This window comes from Lygodium microphyllum, chromosome 20 (assembly GCF_053477565.2).
Source record: "Lygodium microphyllum isolate KBCC chromosome 20, Lygodium_microphyllum_v1.1.10, whole genome shotgun sequence".
NCBI lineage: Eukaryota > Viridiplantae > Streptophyta > Polypodiopsida > Schizaeales > Lygodiaceae > Lygodium > Lygodium microphyllum.
Genome location: NC_141154.1, coordinates 16,969,627 through 16,992,355, shown reverse-complemented (window position 1 = coordinate 16,992,355; position 22,729 = coordinate 16,969,627). Strand labels below are relative to the sequence as shown.

General features: G+C 43.0%; 1 protein-coding gene across 3 annotated transcripts in view; it reads right to left on the bottom strand.

Annotated features, from left to right (window-relative positions):
- Positions 1-22,729, bottom strand: part of LOC148018704 (tetratricopeptide repeat (TPR)-containing protein) — a 109,409-nt gene that overhangs the window by 66,141 nt on the left and 20,539 nt on the right. For 2 of the 3 annotated variants that reach the window (XM_087660981.1, XM_087660979.1), the window contains exons 4-7: positions 22,403-22,495; positions 22,005-22,112; positions 21,757-21,927; positions 21,576-21,664 (exon numbers count right to left, since the gene is read on the bottom strand). In XM_087660981.1, coding sequence (XP_087517107.1) covers positions 21,576-21,664; positions 21,757-21,927; positions 22,005-22,112; positions 22,403-22,495 — 461 coding nt within the window. The remainder of the gene's footprint in view (positions 1-21,575; positions 21,665-21,756; positions 21,928-22,004; positions 22,113-22,402; positions 22,496-22,729) is intronic. The other variant, XM_087660980.1, reaches the window with a different exon arrangement.

Sequence of the window (22,729 nt, the reverse complement as noted above, 5' to 3'; positions counted from 1 at the left end):
GACCGCCGCGGACCATCCTGCGGTCCCCACTCCTCAGGAATCCCCTCAATCCCTAAATCACGGAGTGTGTCACAGGCCCGGCGAGGAGGAGGCCGAACCTTCCCTTGTCTCTCTCCATCAACAGAGGACTCTGGAATATCCACCGGTGGTAACTCCTCTGAGGTGACCGGTGGAACAGTAGACTCTGTGTCAGAAACAGAATCATAATCAAAAGGCACGGGCTCCAGTGGAACTGTAGAAGGAGCCCGACTCTCCCCTGGATCTCCAAGAACGGGATGCTCCTCACCCGTAGAGATAGCCAGAACCTCCACAAACCGCACATCGCGGCTAGTGTACACATCCCGCTTGACGGGATCATACAGTCGGTAGCCTTGGGACTGGGAGCTGTAGCCAACAAATACCTGTTTTCGGGAAGCTGCTTCAAATTTATCACGGTGAGCCTTGGGAATGTGAACATAGGCATCACACCCAAAGACCCTGAAGTAAGAAACATCGGGCTTCGTCCCAAAATAAGCCTCAAACGGGGTCATCCCTTCCATGGCCGAAGTAGGGGATCGATTAAGGATGTGGACTGCAGTAGCCACAGCCTCGGCCCACAGAACCTGAGGGGTCTGTCGGTGCTCCATCATGGTGCGCACCATCTTGATCACACTGCGGTTCTTCCGTTCAAGAATGCCATTTTCTTAAGGAGTATTGGTATTGGCAAACTCCTGGTGAATTCCTTTATCTGCACAAAACCGAGCAAACTCATTAGAAACAAATTCACCGCCCTTGTCGGATCGCAAGGTCTTCAACTTCCGGCCCGATCGGTTCTCCTCAAAGAGAAGCCAATCCTTGAAGTGTGAGAAAGCTTCTGACTTTAATGCCAAAAAGTAGACCCATGTCATCCTGCTGTAGTCATCTACGATCAACATGAAGTACGAGCTCCCACGCAAGGACTCGTTCCTCATAGGGGCACATAGATCCGTAGATACAAGCTCCATCGGTGAAGTAGACCGCCGCGAAGCTGTGTGGGGAATGGCATCCCTATGCTGTTTCCCCCGAATGCAGGAGACACATGGCTACTGGCTCACCACTATATCCGGCAACCCTCGAACAAGCTGTCCACATGACGCCCTCCGAAGATAATCATAGTTCACGTAACCAAACCGAGCATGCCATAACTCTGACTGGACTGAGAGGTAAGAAAAAGAGTAGAGAGGGCGGTGGAAGACTTCAGTTTGTAAATGCCGTTTTCCTCATATCCGGATGAGAGAACCTTCCTCGATCCACGATCAAGGACTCGCACCGTAGTACTGTCAAACTCCACCAAAAGGCCAAGGGAGCAAATCTTATGAACTGAAAGGAGATGGTACCCTAATCCTGGTACATGCAAAACCTCTGAGGTATGGGTACCACCTCGTCCATCGAGAATAACCTGCATCTTACCCCGACCTGCAATAGATACTGAAAAGTTGTATCCAATGAGAATATGCCCACGCGAGGGTCGCAACTGGGCAACACCATCTGATGGAGTCATGTGCCGGGAGGCACCACTATCAACAATCCACTCTCGAGCCTGGGGGGCCGTCATCGCAGCATCAGAAGCATTCGGTGAAGCGTCCTCAATGACAGCTAGATGAAGAAATGCAGCTGATGAGGGTGCAGCCACCGCTCCAGAATCCTTAGTGTCCTTCTTATCTTTGTCAAGGCAATCCTTCTTCCAATGGCCAGTCTTTCCACAAATATGGCATGTGGATTCTTTGTCCTTGTCCTTGTTCTTGTCCTTGTCCTTCTTAGACTTGTTATCCCCCTTCTTCTTCTTTTGGTCCTTCCCCTTCTTCTGAGAGGCTTGACCTGTCAGCGCCTCCGACTTGGAAGCATTCTGTCCCTTTAACTGTTCCTCTTGATCCAAGACCATAGGAACTAACTCTTCCCACCAAAGAGTAGACTCTCGCCCCGAAGCAATAAGGGCAGAGTAAAATGTACCGAATCGTGGCGGCAACTGGGACAAAAGTGTGATCGCCATGTCTTCAGAGGAAATCGGCTTCCCCGCATTCTGAACCTGCATCTGAAGCTGCCTTAGCTTGTTAATGTGCTCCCGCAGCAAAGAAGACTTGTTTACGGACAAGGTCCGCATCTGTACCTCCAAAGAAACCCGCTTCATAAGGGTCATCCGATTGTACATCTGATCAAGCTCCAACCATATCTCCCGAGCCACCGTCAAGTGCTCGATGTGAGCGATCACGGCTGTAGTACATGATAGAAAGAGAAAGGAACGAATCCTTGCATTCAATTTGTCCCAATGAGACTGAGCCTTGGCCAACTCCGCACGAGCATCGGAAGAGAGTTTTGACTCATCTCTCACCGAGGGCCGGTCAATCTCCTCCTGTACCAGCTCCGCCAAATCATAGGACTCAAGGATGGCCAACATCATGACGCGCCAAATGCAGTAGTTGTCGCCGTCGAGCTTCTGATCTGCAAGGAGAGCCGATAAGACAGGCACCTTCCGGTCCATAATCGCCTGGAACTCCAAGTCAATCTCTGTAGACATCTTCACCTGTAATGCCTTCACAAACGCAAAAGCAGCCCCCTCTGACTGGGAAAACTCAGCCTGCTAAGGCTCTTCCGCGTCCTGAACCTTCTTCACCCGCCAAAGGCGATGAAAAAGCAAAACCTGCACTTGTAGGCTGAAAACTCAAACTTCCTCCGCAACAAACAGCAGTAAACAGCAGCAAATCCACCACCTGGACTCCTTTCCTGCACGCCCACACTCGCTTCAGCCTTGTTCCAAGGCGCAGCCCTCCTGTCTGCCCTTAAACGCAAAAAACGCAAATTTGTGTCGTGATGGAAACTCCTCTTCGGGTTGATTCTACGCTCAGTCAGCCCTCTAACACTGCTCTGATACCATGTCAGAGTGCAGCGGTGCGGAAGCGTAGGACTGAGAGAGAGAGAACGCAGAGAGAGGAGAGAGAAAGAGACAGTGGAAGATGAAGATCTACTGTATAAAGTGTGCTGAATACAAAGATATGCAGATATATACACGGGCGCAGTGCGCTGGACTGCGTGTCTCCACCTCGACGATGCAACCTGCTGTTCACCTCGAAGTCCGCTGCAGTCTGCACTGTCTCCTGTCTGAAATCTGCGAACAGAGACGGAATCTGCGCATCACCGGTCTGTAATCTGCGAGCAGAGAAGTGTTGGAGACTGCTGGGAATGTCGGCTATTTATAGCCAGAAACTGCCAGAAAATAGGGCGCCAGAAATACCCTGTCGGCTGCATTAAATGCAGCCGATTGACTGTACAGGTCGGACTGCCACGTGGCAGTCCGACTGCACTCTGCCTCCTGCCTGGCTGTGATCTCTAACAGTATCATCTACTAGAGACAGATCTAGAGTACAATATCCACCACTCGGAGCAGAGACTAATTAAGAAAAGTGCTGAAAATCCAAAAACGACCTGCTACAAATGATAATGACATCAGCAAGTTGGGACAAAATGTAGCCTATAGGAATCACTAAGCTGAATGACAACAACTTGAGATGACCATGGCAGCAGGCCGAATGGAGAGGACAGCAATTGGGGCAAAATGCAGCCTAAAGAAGTCACCAAAATGAAGGTGATAATTGTGGATGGCCACTACAGAAGCTGAAGTTGATGATGACAGCAAATTGGGATGAAACACAAGCTAAAGGAATCTCTAGACTGATGGGCACCTATTGAGGAGCACCACAGCAGCAATTGGATGAGAGACCTGATGGATGGAGCTGGGATGAATTAGGGTAACTTCAAAACAAGGGATATGAACAAGTGGCTTGGCAGCCTCTTATTCATAGATGTGGATCCTTCCAAAATTTGGGTGTTTGCTTATGGGACACACAAACTTTGGTGATGTTTTTTTAAATTTGTAATGCACCTTTTATAGCTTGACACACCCTCCCACAGCCAAAATTGGAACCTAGAAAGAGACTGCAAGCATAGCTCACCCCATGTTTAACCCGAGATGTCCCACCCCAAAGCAACCACGGCATCAATCAATGGGTGCATGCCAACTGCCCATGTTCCTACCAAGACTACAAAGGCAATGATTATCTCATCTCGAGAATCCAAAGGACCAAGGCATTGGACATAGGGTGCTCATTGATTGCCTAGTGGGCTACCCGGACTTGCAAAGGTGATGTTAAACCACTTTGATCTTTTCGTTTAAATGGAATAACTATGACCATGGAGAGAAATAAAGGGATGGTCACATCCAACATTACAAAATAGAAGACTATCTAACCACCTGTCCAAGGTATCAATGACAAGGTGAAAGGGGTGAAGAGATATGGAGGGCAGGTGGTAACAGAACACCCAATGGAGACAACTTAGAATTCGCTTAGGAGTGCAATGCACAATGAGCTGCATAGATAAATGTTGCGTGATGAGAATGCGCAAGCAACAAGGTGCCACTTGGACAATGTTCCTCATGGGAAAATTGTTCAATTACCCAAGCATCCTTTTACAAAGATGATGGCAATGATTATGCAATGCAAAGGGTATGTACAACAAGGAAGGGAGGCAAATGTTGAAGGCAATGCTAAAATCTATAAATAACAATGGAGGGTAGAAAACCCCCTCTCAACCATGGATGTCGATGCCAAAGGAGGACTTCATGTTGGCCTTTGTGTGGCCTTGAGAACCAAGATGAAATGATATAGTCTAATAATGAAGGTAGACTTAACACTCCTTAGCCTGAATAACCAAACAAGAATCAACCATTTGGTATGTGGAACATGCCAAATTGTTGAATAGCCAAACAAGAATCAACCATTTGGTATGTGGAACATGCTTGTACTTGATCTTAGGAGAGGGCTCCAATGCTGACCACATGGCATAGACACGCCTACATCTCAATCTTGAAAGATGGCTACAATGCAAGTCGAGAATCGCCAAGATAGGAGTCCACCATGCAAATGGATCTAGAAGAGGATGGAGAAAAACCTAACACTCCCCAACTAGAAGGAATGAGGAAAGAGTCAATCACCAAGTCAATCGTAATGTACCCCTACTCCATCTTGAGAGAGAGCTTCAATGTTAATCAAGTGTCATAGGCACAACCACCAAAGTAGCAATAAACTTGACATGAAAAGGAACAAGCTAAGAGTGTAGTAAATGATCGATAATTTATAAAAACACCTCACCTCAAAGAAAAGAAAAACAGGAGTCCAAGACAATGGAAAATATGTCCAATTTCAAGAGAAAAGATACTATCTCTGTCTCCATGCTGATGAAGGTAATACTCGCCAAGGCAAGAGCCAAAAAAGTCAAGCATTGAACCCAATGAGAACTAGTAAATACCTGTAGTGACGGGTTAGGCACGGAGATCGAGACACTCAGTCGTTACGCGCAGTGAGAGACAGAGGGAGTGAGATAAAGCAAAATAAAAAGTGAGCATGTTTTTAGGTAAAAATGACGAGAGTGTACCTTTAGATTTTTAGATAGATGTATATGTGTAAGTACAAGTGCTAAGGGTGTGTTCACACCCGAGCACATTAAAAGGCACGAGGGTCTTTATTCCCAACAACCTCCCACCTAAAGGCAATGTGCCTGAAGAGGAGAAAAGAATCAGCTAAGTCTAGGTATGTACAAAGCTAAAATACATATCTCTATCCAACTCCCATCATCTGTCTACAATGAGCAAACCGCTCTGCTGGAAGACCCTTCGTGAGAAGGTCTACAGAATTATCATATGTATGCACTTTGACAAGCTCAATGCTCTTGCTATCAAGTACATCTCTAATGAAGTGGTACTTCACCTGTATGTGCTTTGTCTTTGCATGAAGGACACGATTCCATCCTAGCATGATAGCACTCTGACTATCACAATGGAGAATAGGTAACTCTGATATGCCGAGCTCTCCCACCAGACGTGAAAGCCATAAAGCCTCCTTGCATGCCTCAGTGGCAGCCACATACTCTGCCTCTGTAGTAGACAATGCAACACACTTTTTTAGCCTAGAGATCCAAGAGATTGCTCCTCCTGTGAAAGTAAACACATACCTAAAAGTGGACTTTCTGCAGTCCGCATGACCAGCATAGTCTGCATCCATAAAGCCAACAACACATACCTTCTGCTTTCCAAAGCAGATGAACAGCTCCTTTGTGCCTTTGAGGTATCTTATAATACCTTTCACTGCATCCCAATGCTTCTTGCCAAGGGTTGCCATGTATCTACTAACCACTCCCACTACAAAGGAAATGTCAAGAAATATAGAAACCATAGTATACATCAAACTGCCAACAGCTGAAGCATATGGTATCCTGGTCATTTCAACCTTCTCATCATCAGATATAGGATTGTCCTCTACACTGAATTTCACATATGGAGACAATGGAACCCCAATTGTTTTCCCCCCCTCCATATTGAAACATTGCAAAACCTTGGAGATATACTCCTGCTGAGCTAGATAGAGTAAGCCTTTCAACCTATCTCTGAGCATTCGCATGCCAAGAATGTGATTTGCATCACCAAGATCCTTCATGTCAAAGTTGCCATGAAGACTTTGCTTCAATGAGTCCAAGGCATGAGTATCCTTGCCAACAATCAGCATGTCATCAACATACAGAACCAAGATAATCAAGCTACCATCTGCTGCCTTCTTGGTGTACAAGCAATGATCCACTTAACTTCTATGGAAACCTTGAGACTGCATGAATGTATCAAACTTATGATACCATTCTCTTGGTGCTTGTTTCAGCCCATACAAACTCCTTTTGCGTTTACATACCATCTTTTCTTTCCCTTTTTCAACAAACCCTTTCGGCTGCTGCATATATATGTCTTCATGCAAATCACCATGTAAGAATGCAGTCTTTACATCCATCTGTATGAGCTCCATATCTTCAGCTGCAACCAAGCCAAAAATGGTTCTCAAGATAGTCATCTTGACTACATGAGAGAAGATCTCATCAAAGTCAATTCCATGTTCCTGCTTGTATCCCTTCGCAACCAATCTTGCTTTGTACTTTGGTGAGGAACCAGAAGTGACCTTCATCTTGTAAACCCATTTGCATAGAAGTGTTTTCTGCCCCTTAGGCAACTGCACCAAGTCCCAAGTGCCATTTTTCTCAAGAGATGCCATCTCTAACAACATGGCTTTATACCATTTCTTGTTGTCCAGTCTGTCCATTGCTTCCTTGAAGCAAGACGGTTCACCACAGTCTGTCAACATGACATAATCATCCACATTGTTTGCACCAGAAACAAATCTGTCAGGTTGTCTAGTGACCCTAGACGATATCCTAACCCAATGGTCATTGCTTACTGGCTGTTCTTGAAAATTTCCATTTTCAACATGCTATCCTAGCATTTCAGCCTGCAAATCAGCATTAATAGCTTACTGTCTTGGCTGTTCCTGCACATGTAGTGGCTCATTATCATGGGCAATAGCTGGCTAATCATTTCCAACATCATTTCCTACATTTACAGGTTCATTTACAGCACGTATTTGTTGCTGTACAGCAAGCACATTTTGTTGTCCAAAAGGTATTTCTTCCAGGGATACAACCCTACGGACCTCCTCAGTCTTTTCGGGCTGTTTGTGCATGCGATCTTCCTGGAATATAGCGTCATTGCTGCGTACTACTTTCCTTTTCTCGGGATCCCACAATTTATACCTAATTTCACCCTTGTCACCATATCCTAGGAAAATGCATTTACACGACTTTGACTCAAGTTTGCTGTATTTTTCTTTACGAATATGCACAAAAGCCTCGCAACCAAACACTTTCAGATGAGCATATGAAGGTGGCTTGCCCAACCACGCTTCTTGGGGAATCCCCCCCCCCCCCTCTCAAAGACCTGTTTGGTGACCGATTAATCAAGTGAACAGCTGTCATAATAACCTCTGCCCAAAAACCATGGGGTAATGCAGCATGAGACAGCATTGTACAGACCTTATCATGTATGGTCCGCTCCATACACTCTGCAACTCCATTTTCGGGCGGATTATGAGGGGCAGTGAGCTCCCTCTTTATCCTTTTGTTGTCACAAAAATACCTGAAAGGCCTTGGATACATATTCCCCACCATTATCAAAGCGAAGTCACTTTAAGTGTCTTATCTATCTTGTTTTCAACCAATGCTAAGAATTTTTTAAACTTGTCAAGCACTTCATCCTTGCTACGAATAGGGTAAACCCATACTTTCCATGTAGCATCATCAACAAAGGTGACAAAATATTTCTTTCCCCCTAAAGATAATCCTAGCATTTGACATACATCCAAATGTACTAACTCTAGAGGAGAATATTTCAAAGAAATAGACTTTTTATGAGACGTCTGTGCATGTTTGCCATAAATACAATGATCATAGTGCTCAAAATCAGCATAACGAAGACAAGGCAAGTAACCCAAACGAAAAAGCACTTTTATTCATGTTTGACTCATGTGTCCCAATCAACCATGCCACAAAGAAACGCTTGGCTGCTCAGTCACGACAACAACATGGTCACGCACACTACATACATAAAGTGGATACAAAGTATCACTCTTGCAACCTCTAGCAATAACCCTAGATCCTTTACAGATCTTCGATTTTCCATCACCAAAGGTGGTATGAAAACCATCATCATCAAGCTGCCCTGTGCTAATCAAGCTCTTCTTGACCTGAGGCACATGCTGTGCATGCTGAAGTGTAAAGACAGAGCCATGCTGAAATTGTAACTGCACACTACCAATACCTGCAATCTCACATGCATAGTTGTCCCCAAGATGGACAACACCATGTCGACCCCCTGTATAGGCGGAGCATGAAAGGAAGCACGTGAATCGAGAATCCACGTATGCATATCATCATCTGTATCTACAAGTAAAGCATGTGCACCACAGTGTGAAGAGACAAAGAGTACGTCACTTCCACTATCACTGTCATGAATGACTACATTCACCTCTTCAATTTTTACACTGCTCTTCTTAAGCTGACTGTCCTTCTTCTCTTCCTTGCTCTCATCTGTCTTCTTGCCTTTTCCTTTCTCTTTCTTCCATTTGTAGCAATCACGTTTAAAGTGACCCTTCTTGTCACAATGATGACATTCAACATCTTTGCCACGTGATTTACTGCATCTCTTGCTATCATATTTGCCCTTTTGCTATGATCTGCCCCTAGTATGCAAAGCACTGGAGAACTTACTGGATGCATTGTTCTGCCGATTCATCTCTTCCATAAGTAGAGCACGCTCTACATCAGCATACAAAAGGATTACATTAGAATTGCTCATAGTAGTCCTGAATGTATCCCAACTCTCTGGTAGAGTGCAAAACAAGAAAGTAGCCTTAAATTCCTCATCAATCATGAACTTCAAAACAACCAGCTAGCTGAAAATGGAGTTAAACTCACTCAAGTGAGTAGACATTGTTGTACCCTCTTTCATATGCAAATCCATAAGCTTTTTCAGCCAATACACTTTGCTTGCAGCACTCTTCTGTGCATACAGTTCTTCCAGTCTAGTCCATATAGCGTATGCAGAATCCAAACCTTCAATGTTGAACAGCAAGGCATCAGAAATCGATAGCTCTATGGTTGAGCGTGCAAGCTCATTTAACTCATCCCGATCGTCCTGTTCCATGTCCGCGGGCTTTGCCCCTTTGGTTTTGATTGGCTTTGCTTGCTTTTTTTGCAACAGGATATTGTAGCACTGCTTTTGCTAAACTGCAAAGTTATGTGCGCCTTCAAGCTTCTTGATGTGCATCAGATTACTGCTGTCATTGCTGCCAGCCATGATTTTCAGCCCAAATGTGACCAAAAAACCTGCAAATGCAGGCCCAAACTGTCACCCAAGTGACCAAGGTACAAACAAGTACCAACCAGCAATAAATGACCGCATAGAAGAACAAATTTCAGATCTGTAAATAAATTTTCACCAAACCATGTGCTACAGCGTTATCCAACTGATTACAGCTGTTCTAAGGGCTTATGCATCACATTACATGAGAAATCCCAAATTTTAGCTGCAATTTCTGTTGTGCATGTACCCACGGGCATAAAATTTGACTTGAACGGTCAAAAGCCCCAAAATTTTTGTGCTCAAAGCATCAACCACACATCTGCATTTTCTCTGTCATGCATAGAACAAGCCAATTTTGCCAAAATAGAGCAATTTCAACAAAACCCCCAAAATTTACCAAGTGTTGATGTCCAAATTGCGTGAAATTCAACCTACATGTACATAAACTGACCAAATGCTACACAGATTTTGCCCAAACTGCAAAAGCCCCAAATTGCACGGTGTCCAATGTGCATCAATGTTGAGAAATTGGGTAAATTTCAGCCCAATTTGTGCATGTACATGAAAAGCCCCAAATGTCGGGGACAAAATGTCACAAATTCCTGCAATTTCTGAGACAGATATCACTATTGCAACTTGCTCGCACCAAATCTGGACAAATCCCCAAATTTTTCAAGTCTTGCATGCACTAATTTCAATGAAATCGAAAGAATTTCACTAATATGTGAAAAGCCCCAAAATTCCCGGGCAAATGTGCACTAACTTTGCAATTTCTAAGTCAAATTGTCTAGTTCTGCTTTAAGATCCCCAAATTCGAGAAAAGCCCCAAATTTCTAGCTCAATTTTGCACAGATCTGAAATTTTGTGCTTGCGCATGCGAACCTTGGTTAGAGGGGGGAATTTCAAAAGATTTTGAAGAAGAAAAAAAAAATTGATGACAGGTCCGTTGGCCCGTCAGTAATGCGCCGTGACACTGACGCCACCTGCCCGCGCTGGTCGCCACTAGACATGGCGCCTGTCACAGGTCCCTCACGCCGCTTGTCGCCCAATCGCTGAAAACGTCAACCTACAGTCGACTAGTCCCAAACAGCTGCCGCCTAACTGCCTTGTCAACGCTGGTCTGCAGTGTGGTCTCAGACCTTGCTGCCCTTTTCATCTGGCACTCGTCAACTGCTGCAATCGACTGTCAATTACTGCAACCGATTGCCTCCCGCCTGCTTGCCAGGTCAGAGAACGACCTCACGACCTGCACGCCTGCTTGTCAATTCCTGCTCGAACTCCGAGAAGCACGAACTCTTTAACCTTCGCTCTGATACTAGTTTTTAGTGACGGATTAGGCACGGAGATCGAGACACTCAGTCGTTACAGGCAATGAGAGACAAAGGGAGTGAGATAGAGCAGAGTAGAGAGTGAGCACGTTTTTAGGTACAAATGACAAGAGTGTACCTTTAGGTTTTTAGATAGATATATATGTGTAAGTACAAGTGCTAAGGGTGTGTTCACACCCGAGCACATTAAAAGGCACGAGGGTCTTTATTCCCAACAATACCTACAAAGTTACTCATGAACTAAAATACAAAACTCAATATGAAGGTATCAAAAAGAAACCTACATACCAAATATTTGATAGTGAAATGCTATGGATACTATGTTAAGTGAAAAAAGTTCAGATAAGTGAATATTAGATGCAACAAAAAGAGAGCAAAGTAAGTGACTACATGAGCAACAAAAGGCTTGAAAAGTAAAGAGACAACTAAAACTCAAGGAAATGGAGTCTAACTAGCCTAAGGTTCCTAAAGATGACCTAGCCCTCCTAAGGTAATTTTGGGTGCAGGTCTAGTAGTAATACCCTTGGCCTTTGAGCGATGATTGTCTACATGGCTGGATTTCTAGCAAAATGTACAAAACCTATTCTTTTTAGGCAAGTGATGCACATGACTATGCCTCTTTAAATGTCAAAGGCTCATCCTCATCAATAGACAAAATGCAATCCAAAGATGGCTGAAACCTCTGTGGCTGCCTTTTGACACGTGTAGACCTTCTTACCCAATGATTTGTATTATGAGGCAATGGGCCTACATCCTGAGGAATGTGCACACCATCACCAAGTGGCTGATTTTCAGCATTTTCTTGCTGCTGTAATCTGTTTTCAGCATGTTCTTCTTGCTGTCCTATTTCATCCTGTGCATCTATTTGCTGTCCATGATCTTCTAGCTGTAGCACAATAGGTTGCTCCTCATTTTCAGCATCAAAAGGGACAGAATTTTCAGCTAATGGCTGCTGAATGGCTGGCTGTTCATGCTAAAATTTGACCTTCTTTTTGTCAAGATCACCATGTGTAGCATTTTTCAGCAACTTTGCCTCATTAAATACTACGTCTCGGCTACGTACAATCTTCTTGCCCTCAGGAAGCCAAACTCTATAAACCATCTCTCCCTCATCTGTTGAGCAATTGTTGAGCGAAGAGCATAGCTAAGAGAGATGGGAGTCGATCAAGAGTGAGCGTGAGAGTGTCACGGCTAGAGAGAGTGTGAGCAGAGTAAAAGTACGAATCGATAAGAGTGTACCAACAATGTGTTGGTATACAAAGAATAGAATGTATTTATGCTTAGGACATGTAAAGGGTGCATTCACATGTACAATGTGCGTGTACTATACACGGGGGGTTAAAACCGGGCCTTTACCCCAACAACCTTCTACTTAAAGGTCTGATGTGAACCTCTAGCTAACCAACTCCCACTAGTCGAATGCAATGCTCATACTGAGCTTTGCTTAGACTTTTAGTGAAAACATCTGCAGGGTTATATTGTGTTTTAATCTTGGTCAATGTGATTTGACCATCTTCCTGAATCTGTCTGATGAAGTGATATCGCACATCTATATGCTTTGTGCATAAATGATACATGGCATTCTTAGCCAGATACATAGCACTCTGGCTATCACATCCCAAAACTGTAGTACCCATAGACATGCCGAGATCATCTGCAAGTCTGCTCAACCATATAGCTTCCTTAGAAGCTTCAATAGCTGATATGTATTCAGCTTCAGTGAAACTCAATGCAACAATGTTCTACAACCCGAAACACCAAGAAACAGCCCCACCAACAACTGTAAAGACATACCCGCTAGTGGACCTACGAGTGTCCAAGTCACCTGCCATGTCTGCATCACCATAACCCTGCAAACTAAGTGCACCCTACCCATAGCAAATACTTTTTCTTTGTGTACCCTTAAGGTATCGAAGAATACACTTAACCCTCCCAAAGTGCTTTACCAAGAATTGACATAAACCTGCTAACAACTCCCACTGCACGAGCAATGTTTGCACGAGTAGCAACCATAGCATACATAAGAGAGCCACAAGCTGATGCATAAGGAACTCCCTTCATAGCATTTGCTTCCATGTCATCTTTCGGGTTGTTGGCTTTGCTAAGCTTGAGATAAGGAGGTAAGAGTACCCCAAAAGGCTTAGCTTCAGCCATGTTAAATCTGTCCAGTACCTTTCCAATGTACTTTTCTTGAGATAAAAACAACAATTTCTGCATTCTATCTCTACGAATCCTCATGCCCAAAATATGCTCTACATTCCCCAAATCTTTCATGGTGAAAGCTTATTTCAGCTGATTTTTGAGAGCATCCGAGCTAGTCTTTCTTTTCCAAGCTAGCAACATATCATCCACATACAAAACAAGTATGATGGGGCTTCCGTCTGTATCCTTTTTCATGTACAAGCAATGATCAACATGGCTGCGTGTAAACTCATGAGATAGCATAAAAGTGTCAAACTTTTTATACCACTGCCACGGTGCTTGCTTCAGCCCATACAGGCTACATTTTAGCTTACACACCATCTGCTCTTTTCCAAAAACTACAAAGCCCTTGGGTTGTTTCATGTAGATTTTCTCATCAATGTCACCATGCAAGAAAGTTGTTTTTACATCCATTTGATACAGCTAAGTCCAATACAATAGTAAGAGCAAAAAGCACACAGAGTCGTCATCTTCACAACAAATGAGAAGACCTCTTGAAAGCCAATCCCTTCCTTCTGTGCATACCCTTTGGCAACCAGTCTTGCCTTGTACTTGGATTTTCCATCAATTGTCTTTACTTTGTACACTCATTTGTTTGGACGTGGCTTTCTTCCCTTGGGCAATGACACAAGATCCCAAGTATCATTTGCATATAGAGATTTAATCTCTTCCTATATAGCTAACTCCCACTTACTGCTGAACTCACATGACTTGGCCTCTTTGTATGTAAAAGGCTCACCCTCATTTGTAAGCATCACATAATGCAAGGAGGGGTCAAACCTATATGCTTGCCTTCTTACGTGTGTAGATCTACGTACCCAATGATCAACATTTTCAAGAATTGGGTTTACATCTGGAGGTATATTATTTTTAGCATTTATTGGCTGTTGTAAGCCATTTTCAGCATGCTATTCATGTTGTACAGCACCTTCGTTTTCATTTCCAACACTTGCATTTTCATAATCAGCAAGCCTATCTTGCTGTCCATGACCTCCTTGTGCTTCTATTTGCTGTCCATCATCATCTAGCTCAAAAATAACCGGCTGATCATCAATTTCCACCTATGGTACAGCACCATGAGGCTCATTTTCTGAAGTAATAGGTGGCTGCAAACTCTGAAACTTCACCTTTTTTAGATCTTCATTAGAGGCTAAAGTGCCTTTCAGCAATTTTGCCTCATTAAACACAACATTATGGCTGTGAATAATTTTCTTGGGCTGAGGTAACCACACTCTATAGCCAAATTCACCCTCATCACCATAGCCCATGAAAATGCCTTTGGTGGATTTTGGGTCAAGTTTGTTCCTCAGCTCGTCCCTAACATGTATAAAAGTATCACAGCCAAATATGCGTAAATGGTCATATGAGGCCGATTTGCAAGACTAAACCTCCTCAGGGATGCCATTATTTAAGGACCTATTTGGAGAGCAGTTGCAAATGTGAACTGTGGTTTTGAGTGCCCCTCCTCAAAATACATGAGGGAAATTAGCAGTGGACAACATGCACCGCACTCTTTCACATAAAGTCCTATTATATCTTTCAGCCACCCCATTTGAAGGAGGGCTGTAAGGGGTAGTAAGCTCCCTCTTAATACCATGCAAGTCACAAAAAGACTTGAATTCAATCGACGTGAACTCGCCCCGATTATCAGTTCTAACTTCTCAAGCATTTCAGCTTTCTACCTCTCCGAGTGGTCACAAATACATGAAAAGTTTTAAAAACAGCAAACACTTCGCTTTTCTTTTTCAGCAAGTACACCCAAATCTTCTTGAAACAATCATCAATAAAGGAGACAAAATATGCAGCACCACCCAACAATTTCACGGGCATACCACATACATCAGAATGCACTAAGTCCAAGACATTGGACTTACAAGAGACACCAAAATAAAAGGAATTTTTTATTTACTTTCCAAACTGACACTCATTACAAAAGTCAAGTTAAGAGCCTTTTCCATCAACCCTCTTCAAAGAGGTAAGGACATCAAGTTCTTTTTGGCTCATATGGCCTAATCTCTTATGCCATAACTCCAAGTGGCTGCAAATTTTAGCGGCTGCAAGAAACTTGCCATTCAAGGCTTTACAATGCAAACAATACAAAGTGCCCTTCTCGGTTCCTTTTGCAATCAGTATGGAACCCTTTTTCACTTTCCACAAACCACCACCAAACAATGTGGTGTAGCCATGCAAGTCAAGCTGACCAACAAATAGTAAACTCTTTTTAATGACAGGCACATATCTAACATCTTTCAACACAAGCTCTTGACCATTAAGACAAGTGTACAGTGCCAATCCCATCAATGTTGCAAGCATGGTTATTTCCAAGATACACCTTTCCATAACTGCCTGCATTGAACATAGAAAAACACTCCAAGTAAGGAGTTACATGGAAAGAGGCACCAAAGTCTACAATACAAGTCTGAGTGATACCATCATCAACTGACAAGAGTGCATCAATCACATCAGCCTTGGCAATCTGCATATCTGTATGTGACATACAAGGGCATCATAATCAACTGCACATAATACATCAGCCTCTATATCTGAAAGCTCCTCTATGACCACACTAGAGGCCACATTGACCTTTTCTTTGCCTTTGGTTGTCTCCGATGCATCTGTCGTTTCTTCCTTCTTCTTTTTATCTCTTGCATTCCTCTTTCTATCTTGTTCCTTCTTGTAATACTTGCAATCAGCTTTCTTGTGGCCCTTCTGACCACAGTGATAGAAAGTAATGTCACTCTTATCCTTTTCTTTGCTCTTGCTCCTGTTTCTGTGTCCTGCATTTGCATTTTTCTTTTCAGCCCTACCTCTTACATTGTAAGCTGAGTTGCTGCCTTCTCCATTAGACATACGTCTAATTTCTTCATTCAAAATAGAACCCTTCACCCCATCATATGAGAGATTGGGATTATTGCTGAGTAAAACCACCAAGGTCTCCCAAGAGTCAGGCAGTGTCATGATCAAAAAGATCGCCCTCAACTTATCACCAATGTTCAAATTTGCATCTTTGAGCTGATTTAAAATCCCTGTAAATGCATTCAAGGGCTCAACTGCAAGCTTTGACTCATCCAGTCGCATATTCACCAACTTGCGCATTAAATGCACCTGATTAGCAGGTGTTGTGATCTCATAAGTAGTTTTCAGCTTCTCCCATATTGCATAACCTATATCTAAACCCTTAATGTCAGTCAAAATGTCATCAGTGACACCCATCTTTATATAAGCCACTGTCTTTTTATTCACTCTGGCCCAATCTGCATCAAACATTAGTGCGAGTTTATCTTCCTGCAAAGTATCCTCACAATCCTTTAGGAACAAACTGCCCTGCATACGGTCTTTCCAAAGGTCAAAGCCATGACCATCAAACCCTTTGATTTCCATCAAACTCTTGATCAACTCCCTCTTAATGCCATGCATCTCATAAAACTTGTTAAATTCATTTGAGATATACTCAACCCCTTTATCTGTTCTTATGGCTTTCAACTTAAGCCTTTTTTGTGTGGTAACAAAAAGCATGAAACTTTTTAAAAGCATCCAGCACTTCCTTTTTCCTTTTAAGTGCATACACCCATGACTTTCTATTGAAATCATCAATGAAAGTAACAAATTCGTATGCACCCCCATACGAATTAACAAGCATAGTGCACACATCAGAGTGTACTAAGTCAAAAGCATTAGACTTCTTAATGACACCAGAGTAATAAGAAGACTTGACATGTTTTCCATATAAGCAATCATTACAAAATTCGAGACCAAAGCCTTTTACATCAAATCTCCCTAAAGAGGAGAGAGCCTAAAGGCCTTTCTGGCTCATATGACCAAGTCTTTTGTGCCAAAGCTCCATCTGTGAATGGACTTCAGCCACAGCCAAGAACTTGCCAGGTAATGCTTTACAATGCAAGTAATATAAAGTCCCCCTTTTGCTGCCTTTAACAATCAGCATAGAGCCCTTATGGACCTTCCAAGATCCACCACCAAAGGTAGTAAAATACCCTTTAGCATCAAGCTGTCCAACTAATAGTAGAATTTTCTTTATGCCAGGTACAAATCTGACATCCTGCAAAATCAGCTCTTGGCCATTTTCAAGAGCCAAGTGAATGGTGCCAACACCCTCTATCACACATGCATAGTTATTACCCAAGTAAACCTTGCCTAGGCAACCTACAGTGTATTCAGAAAATGACTCCAAAGAGGGGCTAACATGAAAAGAGGCACCGCTGTCCACTATCCATGATTGTGACAGCCCATCATGAGCTGAAAGTAAGGCATCAATTACCTCCTTTTTGGTGATGTGCATATCACCTACTACTGCCATAATGTCTGCATCATTACATGAGGCTACAACAAGTATCTCTTCAGTGTCAGAAAGCTCTTCAATCACCACACTAGATGCAACATTTGCCTTTGCAACTTCTTTTGAGGAAGAGCTGTCATCATCTTTCTTATCATCCTTCTTTTTCTTACCCTGCTATTTCTTTCTTTCTTGAAGTACCAACAGTCAGGCTTTTTATGCCCTTTACGCCCACACTAATAGCATGTGACATCCTACTATTTGCCCTTGCTTTTACTTTTGCTTTTCCCTTTACTGGCTGCATTACCCCTCTTTTCAAACCTGCCTCTTACATGGTAAGCTGAGCCATTGCTTTCACCACTAGACTTTCTTTTGATTTCTTCATTAAGGATTAAACCTCTAGCACCATCAAAAGTCAAAGTGGGGTTGTTGCTAAGTGACATAACCAAAGATTCCCAGCTGTCAAGCAAAGTCATCAGTAAGAAAAGAGCTTTCAATTTATTATCGAAAGCCGCCAAACCAAAGTCCTACAACTGACTCAAAACCCCTGTGAAAGCACTCAAATGCTCAGATGCTAGCTTAGACTCATCCAACTCCATGTTCACAAGTTTACGCATAAGATGCACTTGATTCACATGAGTTGTATTTCATAAGTGTCCTTAAGCTTTTTCCATATAGCATAACCTGTATCAAGTCGCTTGATGTCTATAAGTACATCATCAGACACTGCCATCTTAATATATGCAATGACCTTCTTATTAAGTCTAGCCCAATCCACATCTGTCATAGCTGCATGCTTAGTCTCCAAGAGAGCACCTTCACAGTCCTTGAGAAACAAAATGCCTTCCATCCTATCCTTCCACAAGTCAAAGCCAATGCCATCAAACCTCTTGATTTCAAAGAGGGATTCAGTGTCATTGCTGCTAGAAGCATTTGCAACCATTTTTCAGCAATAAGCCAGAAATTCAATGCTGCAATTTATGACAGCAAAAAATGAGCTGAATATTCAGCTGATTTCAGCCCAATTTTTCAGCAAATAATAGCAAGATTCAGTCCAACTACATGTACAGCAATAGAACGAATGACTTTCAGCAGTATGACTGCAATTTCAGCATACATTTAGTGCTTACATCACTGCCAGGTAACTCCCACTTCAGCAATATCACCAAAAGTACATCTGCACCAATCCCAGATCTGCAAATGATCACTAAGACTGCTGCAACATGAATAATCAGCAATATATCAACTCAATGGGAGCTGTCCAACATGTGTACTACATACGTATGTGCTCGTATCATCTTCTGATACCCAAAACACCACGAAAAATTTGCATTTTCTCCAAAATTGCACAAGCGGGAGATAAAAATGCTCAAATCACTCTGTTATAACCACAAGATTACTTCAGCAATATTCCCAAAGTGCATTTCACGCATTAACTTTACCAAAATCCACCGATTTCAGCAAAAGCCCCAAAATTTCACTGACCGATCTGCCCCGATTGCATTAATACATGTACCCAAAAGCATAAAACAGGCAAAATTAGAAAAATTTCACAAAATTTTGCAAAAGCCCCAAATTTCTCGGGTCCAATTATGCACCAATGTCAGCCAATCTGACTCAGCTTAACAAAATTTCACCAATACAACAAAAGCCCCAAATTTTATGGGTTCAATGTTGAGAATTTCACTCAAATGAGTAAAATTTCAGTAAATTTGGCGGAATCCCCAATTCAAACGTGCACAATGTCTGCAATTTCCGACACAGATGCCTCAATTTTGCATGCTCAATCTGAAAAGCCCCGAATTTCTAGACATAAATATACACAAATCTGAACTTTGTGCTTATGCGCGCAAACCCCTGTCAAGCCAAGGGGAAATTCAAGGAGAATTTTGAAGAAAAACGAATTTGTGACCTTAAGGAAAAATGACGTGACGAGGTCCATTGACCTGCCTGTCAGACGACGTCAATCCGCCGTCCAGCCCCGCGTGCCAAACGTGCAACCCGTCAGTCGCATTCCTGGAACCCCGCTGGCCTGTCGCCCGCCGTCTGTTGACTGGGCCTATCGCTTGTGACCTATCCAGTCGCCTATCAACTATCGCAAAGCTGTCACCTAGCAGTCTTGTCGATTGCCTGCTCTCGCCCGAACTAGTTGTCAATTGCTCGCTCGACATGGAGCACCACAGTGCCCATCTCCCTGGTCTTCGTCACATGCAGTTCCTGTGCATTGGTCAGTTACACCTGGCGCCCATCAATCAGCAGTACCATCGATTGTCTGCCTGCCCTTGCTGGTCCACACTGGTCAAGTTGGACCTGCCTCTTGGTTCCGACTGTTCACAAGCTGCCTTTGACCTCGAGAAGCGTGCACTCTATACTTTAATACCAATTTGAAGGGTAGATTGCCCAATGGAGTGTGAGATCAAGGTGTGAGCTACAGAGCAAGGCTGAGAGTTAGAGGGAGTGAACGTAGAGATAGGTGTACAAGTTCGTGATGGTACACAAAGAATAAAAGAATGTATTTATATGTTAGGGTACAAGGTACAATAAGGGTGTGTTCACACCCGTAAGACTATTTGCACGGAGGCAAAGGGACTTTACACCCAACGGTATTGCACCTTTTTTAGCTTAACACCTGTCAGTGCTAAGAGTCCCCCTCAAGCTACTCCCAGTTGCCTTTGAGGGAGTAAACGATGGATGATCAAAGCTTCACCAAAAAGGCTCTCACCACTAAAGACCAACTAGTAGTAGTTGGTGTTCTGAATATGCCACCCCATGAGGCTGCCAATAATCTCCCACATCTCAAATTGTGGCGATATAGGTTCTAGGGCTTGATGGCTGAGTAGATCCTCCAAGCCCACGATTGCATGCAAGCCATCCTCAATGATGAAGATTGAGTCATGCATCTCCACGTCGTAGAGTACGTGACGTCCTTGATTGACTAACCACCAACAAAAAGCACCCCATGTGACACACCCAAGGTTGGGCTCTGCTCAATGAAATGTCCGGCAAGCTCCTCTCAAAACCAACTACACAACTTCACAAGACCATAGATAGTGCTTCAAAGTCTCCAAGTGTTGTGCACAATGTTGACAAAACCCTCATCCTGCTACATCTCAACAGACCAACTACTAACTACTAGAACCCCACATGTCCCAAGCCGTGAAAGTATGAGACCCTCTTCGACAACCAGCTATCCCATAGGCGACAACAAGACATCTGAAAGGATCCGTGATGCTATACTCTGCCCAATGTCTGTTGTTTGATGGAGCCTAGTCCATATCATCTTGCATCAAGATGTGCCTATCGATCCCTGCTCTGCAAACAAAGAAACTCATTCCCTTCTATGAAGCTGATGAGCTACACTCTCCTAAAACCCAATCCACCTCACCCAAGACCTAGTTAGCAGTCATTTCTCACATATGGTCATCTCCAACCTATGGGAGTCGATCTAAGTCAGACAATGACACTCAAAACTCTTGAACGTACCAAAAATTTTGGACAAAGGAGACAGAATTCCATAGGCTCTTAACTCTTCACCATGTGTAGTATCCGAGGAGTACCCCATTTTTCATGAGGACTGTCCATCATATTCAGGTCTCATAGCATCCAATAATCTGTCTGCAGTAAGTGAATACTTATAACATGCCAAAATTCTATATGGGATTGATGTGCAATAGGTGCATGGAAATTAAGAATGCCAATGCAAGTATCTACCACCTCTAGAAGAATAAGCTACAAGAAAGACGTGGTATAAGAATGCAATTGAAGTGGTGCGAAAGGAGTACATGATCTACTAGAGAGATGTATGGTCCTCCTGCTTGTATGCCATTGGAACCAATTGCTGAAGTCTTGAAAGGATCTTACTACACATTTTTGTGCAGCAGTAGTAAGCCAATGTCTCTTGCAAATATTAATTTTGCCATGTTAACTGACATATTGAGCATGTTCTAAATCCAGCAATGTTCTTGCTTTTTATCTGATAAAGCCCACCCAAAAACTAATGAAAAGTTACCTGTGCAAATATGCAACACCGAGATTGGCAATAGCATCCAGACAATCAGGAGCCAGCGAAAGCAAAGCCTTAAAAATCACAATCGCACTCTGCCAGCAACAGAAATGTGCCACAGTAAACATTTTTTAAACTAGCCTTGAGAAGATCTAGCAAGCAATATAGCTAAAGCTAAGGAAGGTACCTGTATCTGACCATTCTGAAGGAGCATCAACCCCAGAGTATTCCATACAAGTGCTTGGCCTGGATCTGTTTGCATAGCTTCCTTCATACTGTTTACCAGGCTTACTAACTCTTTTTCTTGCAGTTTCTCAGTAAAGCATGATTTGGTACCAGTACTATTCTGCAGCAAACTCTTGATAAAAATAGAAAGCATCATAAGTCAGTACTGCAGTATAGATTGAGTGCAAGATAGCTGAAAAACAATGGTACCTGTGCATGATGGCATTGTACTACAGCAAGAAATTGACCTCTATTTTGTCCTGACTCTTCTTCTGCCATTTTCAGGACTTCACCAGCTTTTAGGAATGCTGAGACTGCCTGGAATGCATGTCTTGTGAGAGGAAGACATCAATAAGTCACAACTTTAACTTTAGCACTTGAGTGGAAGGTCAAAGCATTCAAAGGTATATGAAGTCAACTTAGAAGATGTGCTGCCTACTTGTGATTCTAACATATTGAATTCTTGTGTGTATGCTCCTACTGCTTTTCTAAGACATCTACAAGTGTCGAACTAAGTCTCAAGAATCACAGCCAACATCATGGGTACTTCAGAAATCATGAGAGCCCAACGGAGATGACACAAAAAAATAATAGCCCTGTCAACTCACCTTTCCAGGCTGCCCTAACCTTTGGTACATAAGCCCCAATGCAAAATGAGCATGGGCATTTTTTGGCATCCTTCGTACAACTTGTATCAGACCCTGTTCATGACAACAATCAATCAAGGGCACCCCATGAATAAAAACTATCACATTCTGAAATTTGAAGACAAAGGCCAGATAATTGGCAAATTAAGCTTAAGTTTCATAATGCTCAATCACTGCTTTTTATAGCATATACTTTCCTTGAGGAACCCAGGAGTACAGATGAGCATTTATCTACAACTATCACTTCTATTTAAGATGTAAAAACAAATCATAGAAAACCCTAAAATC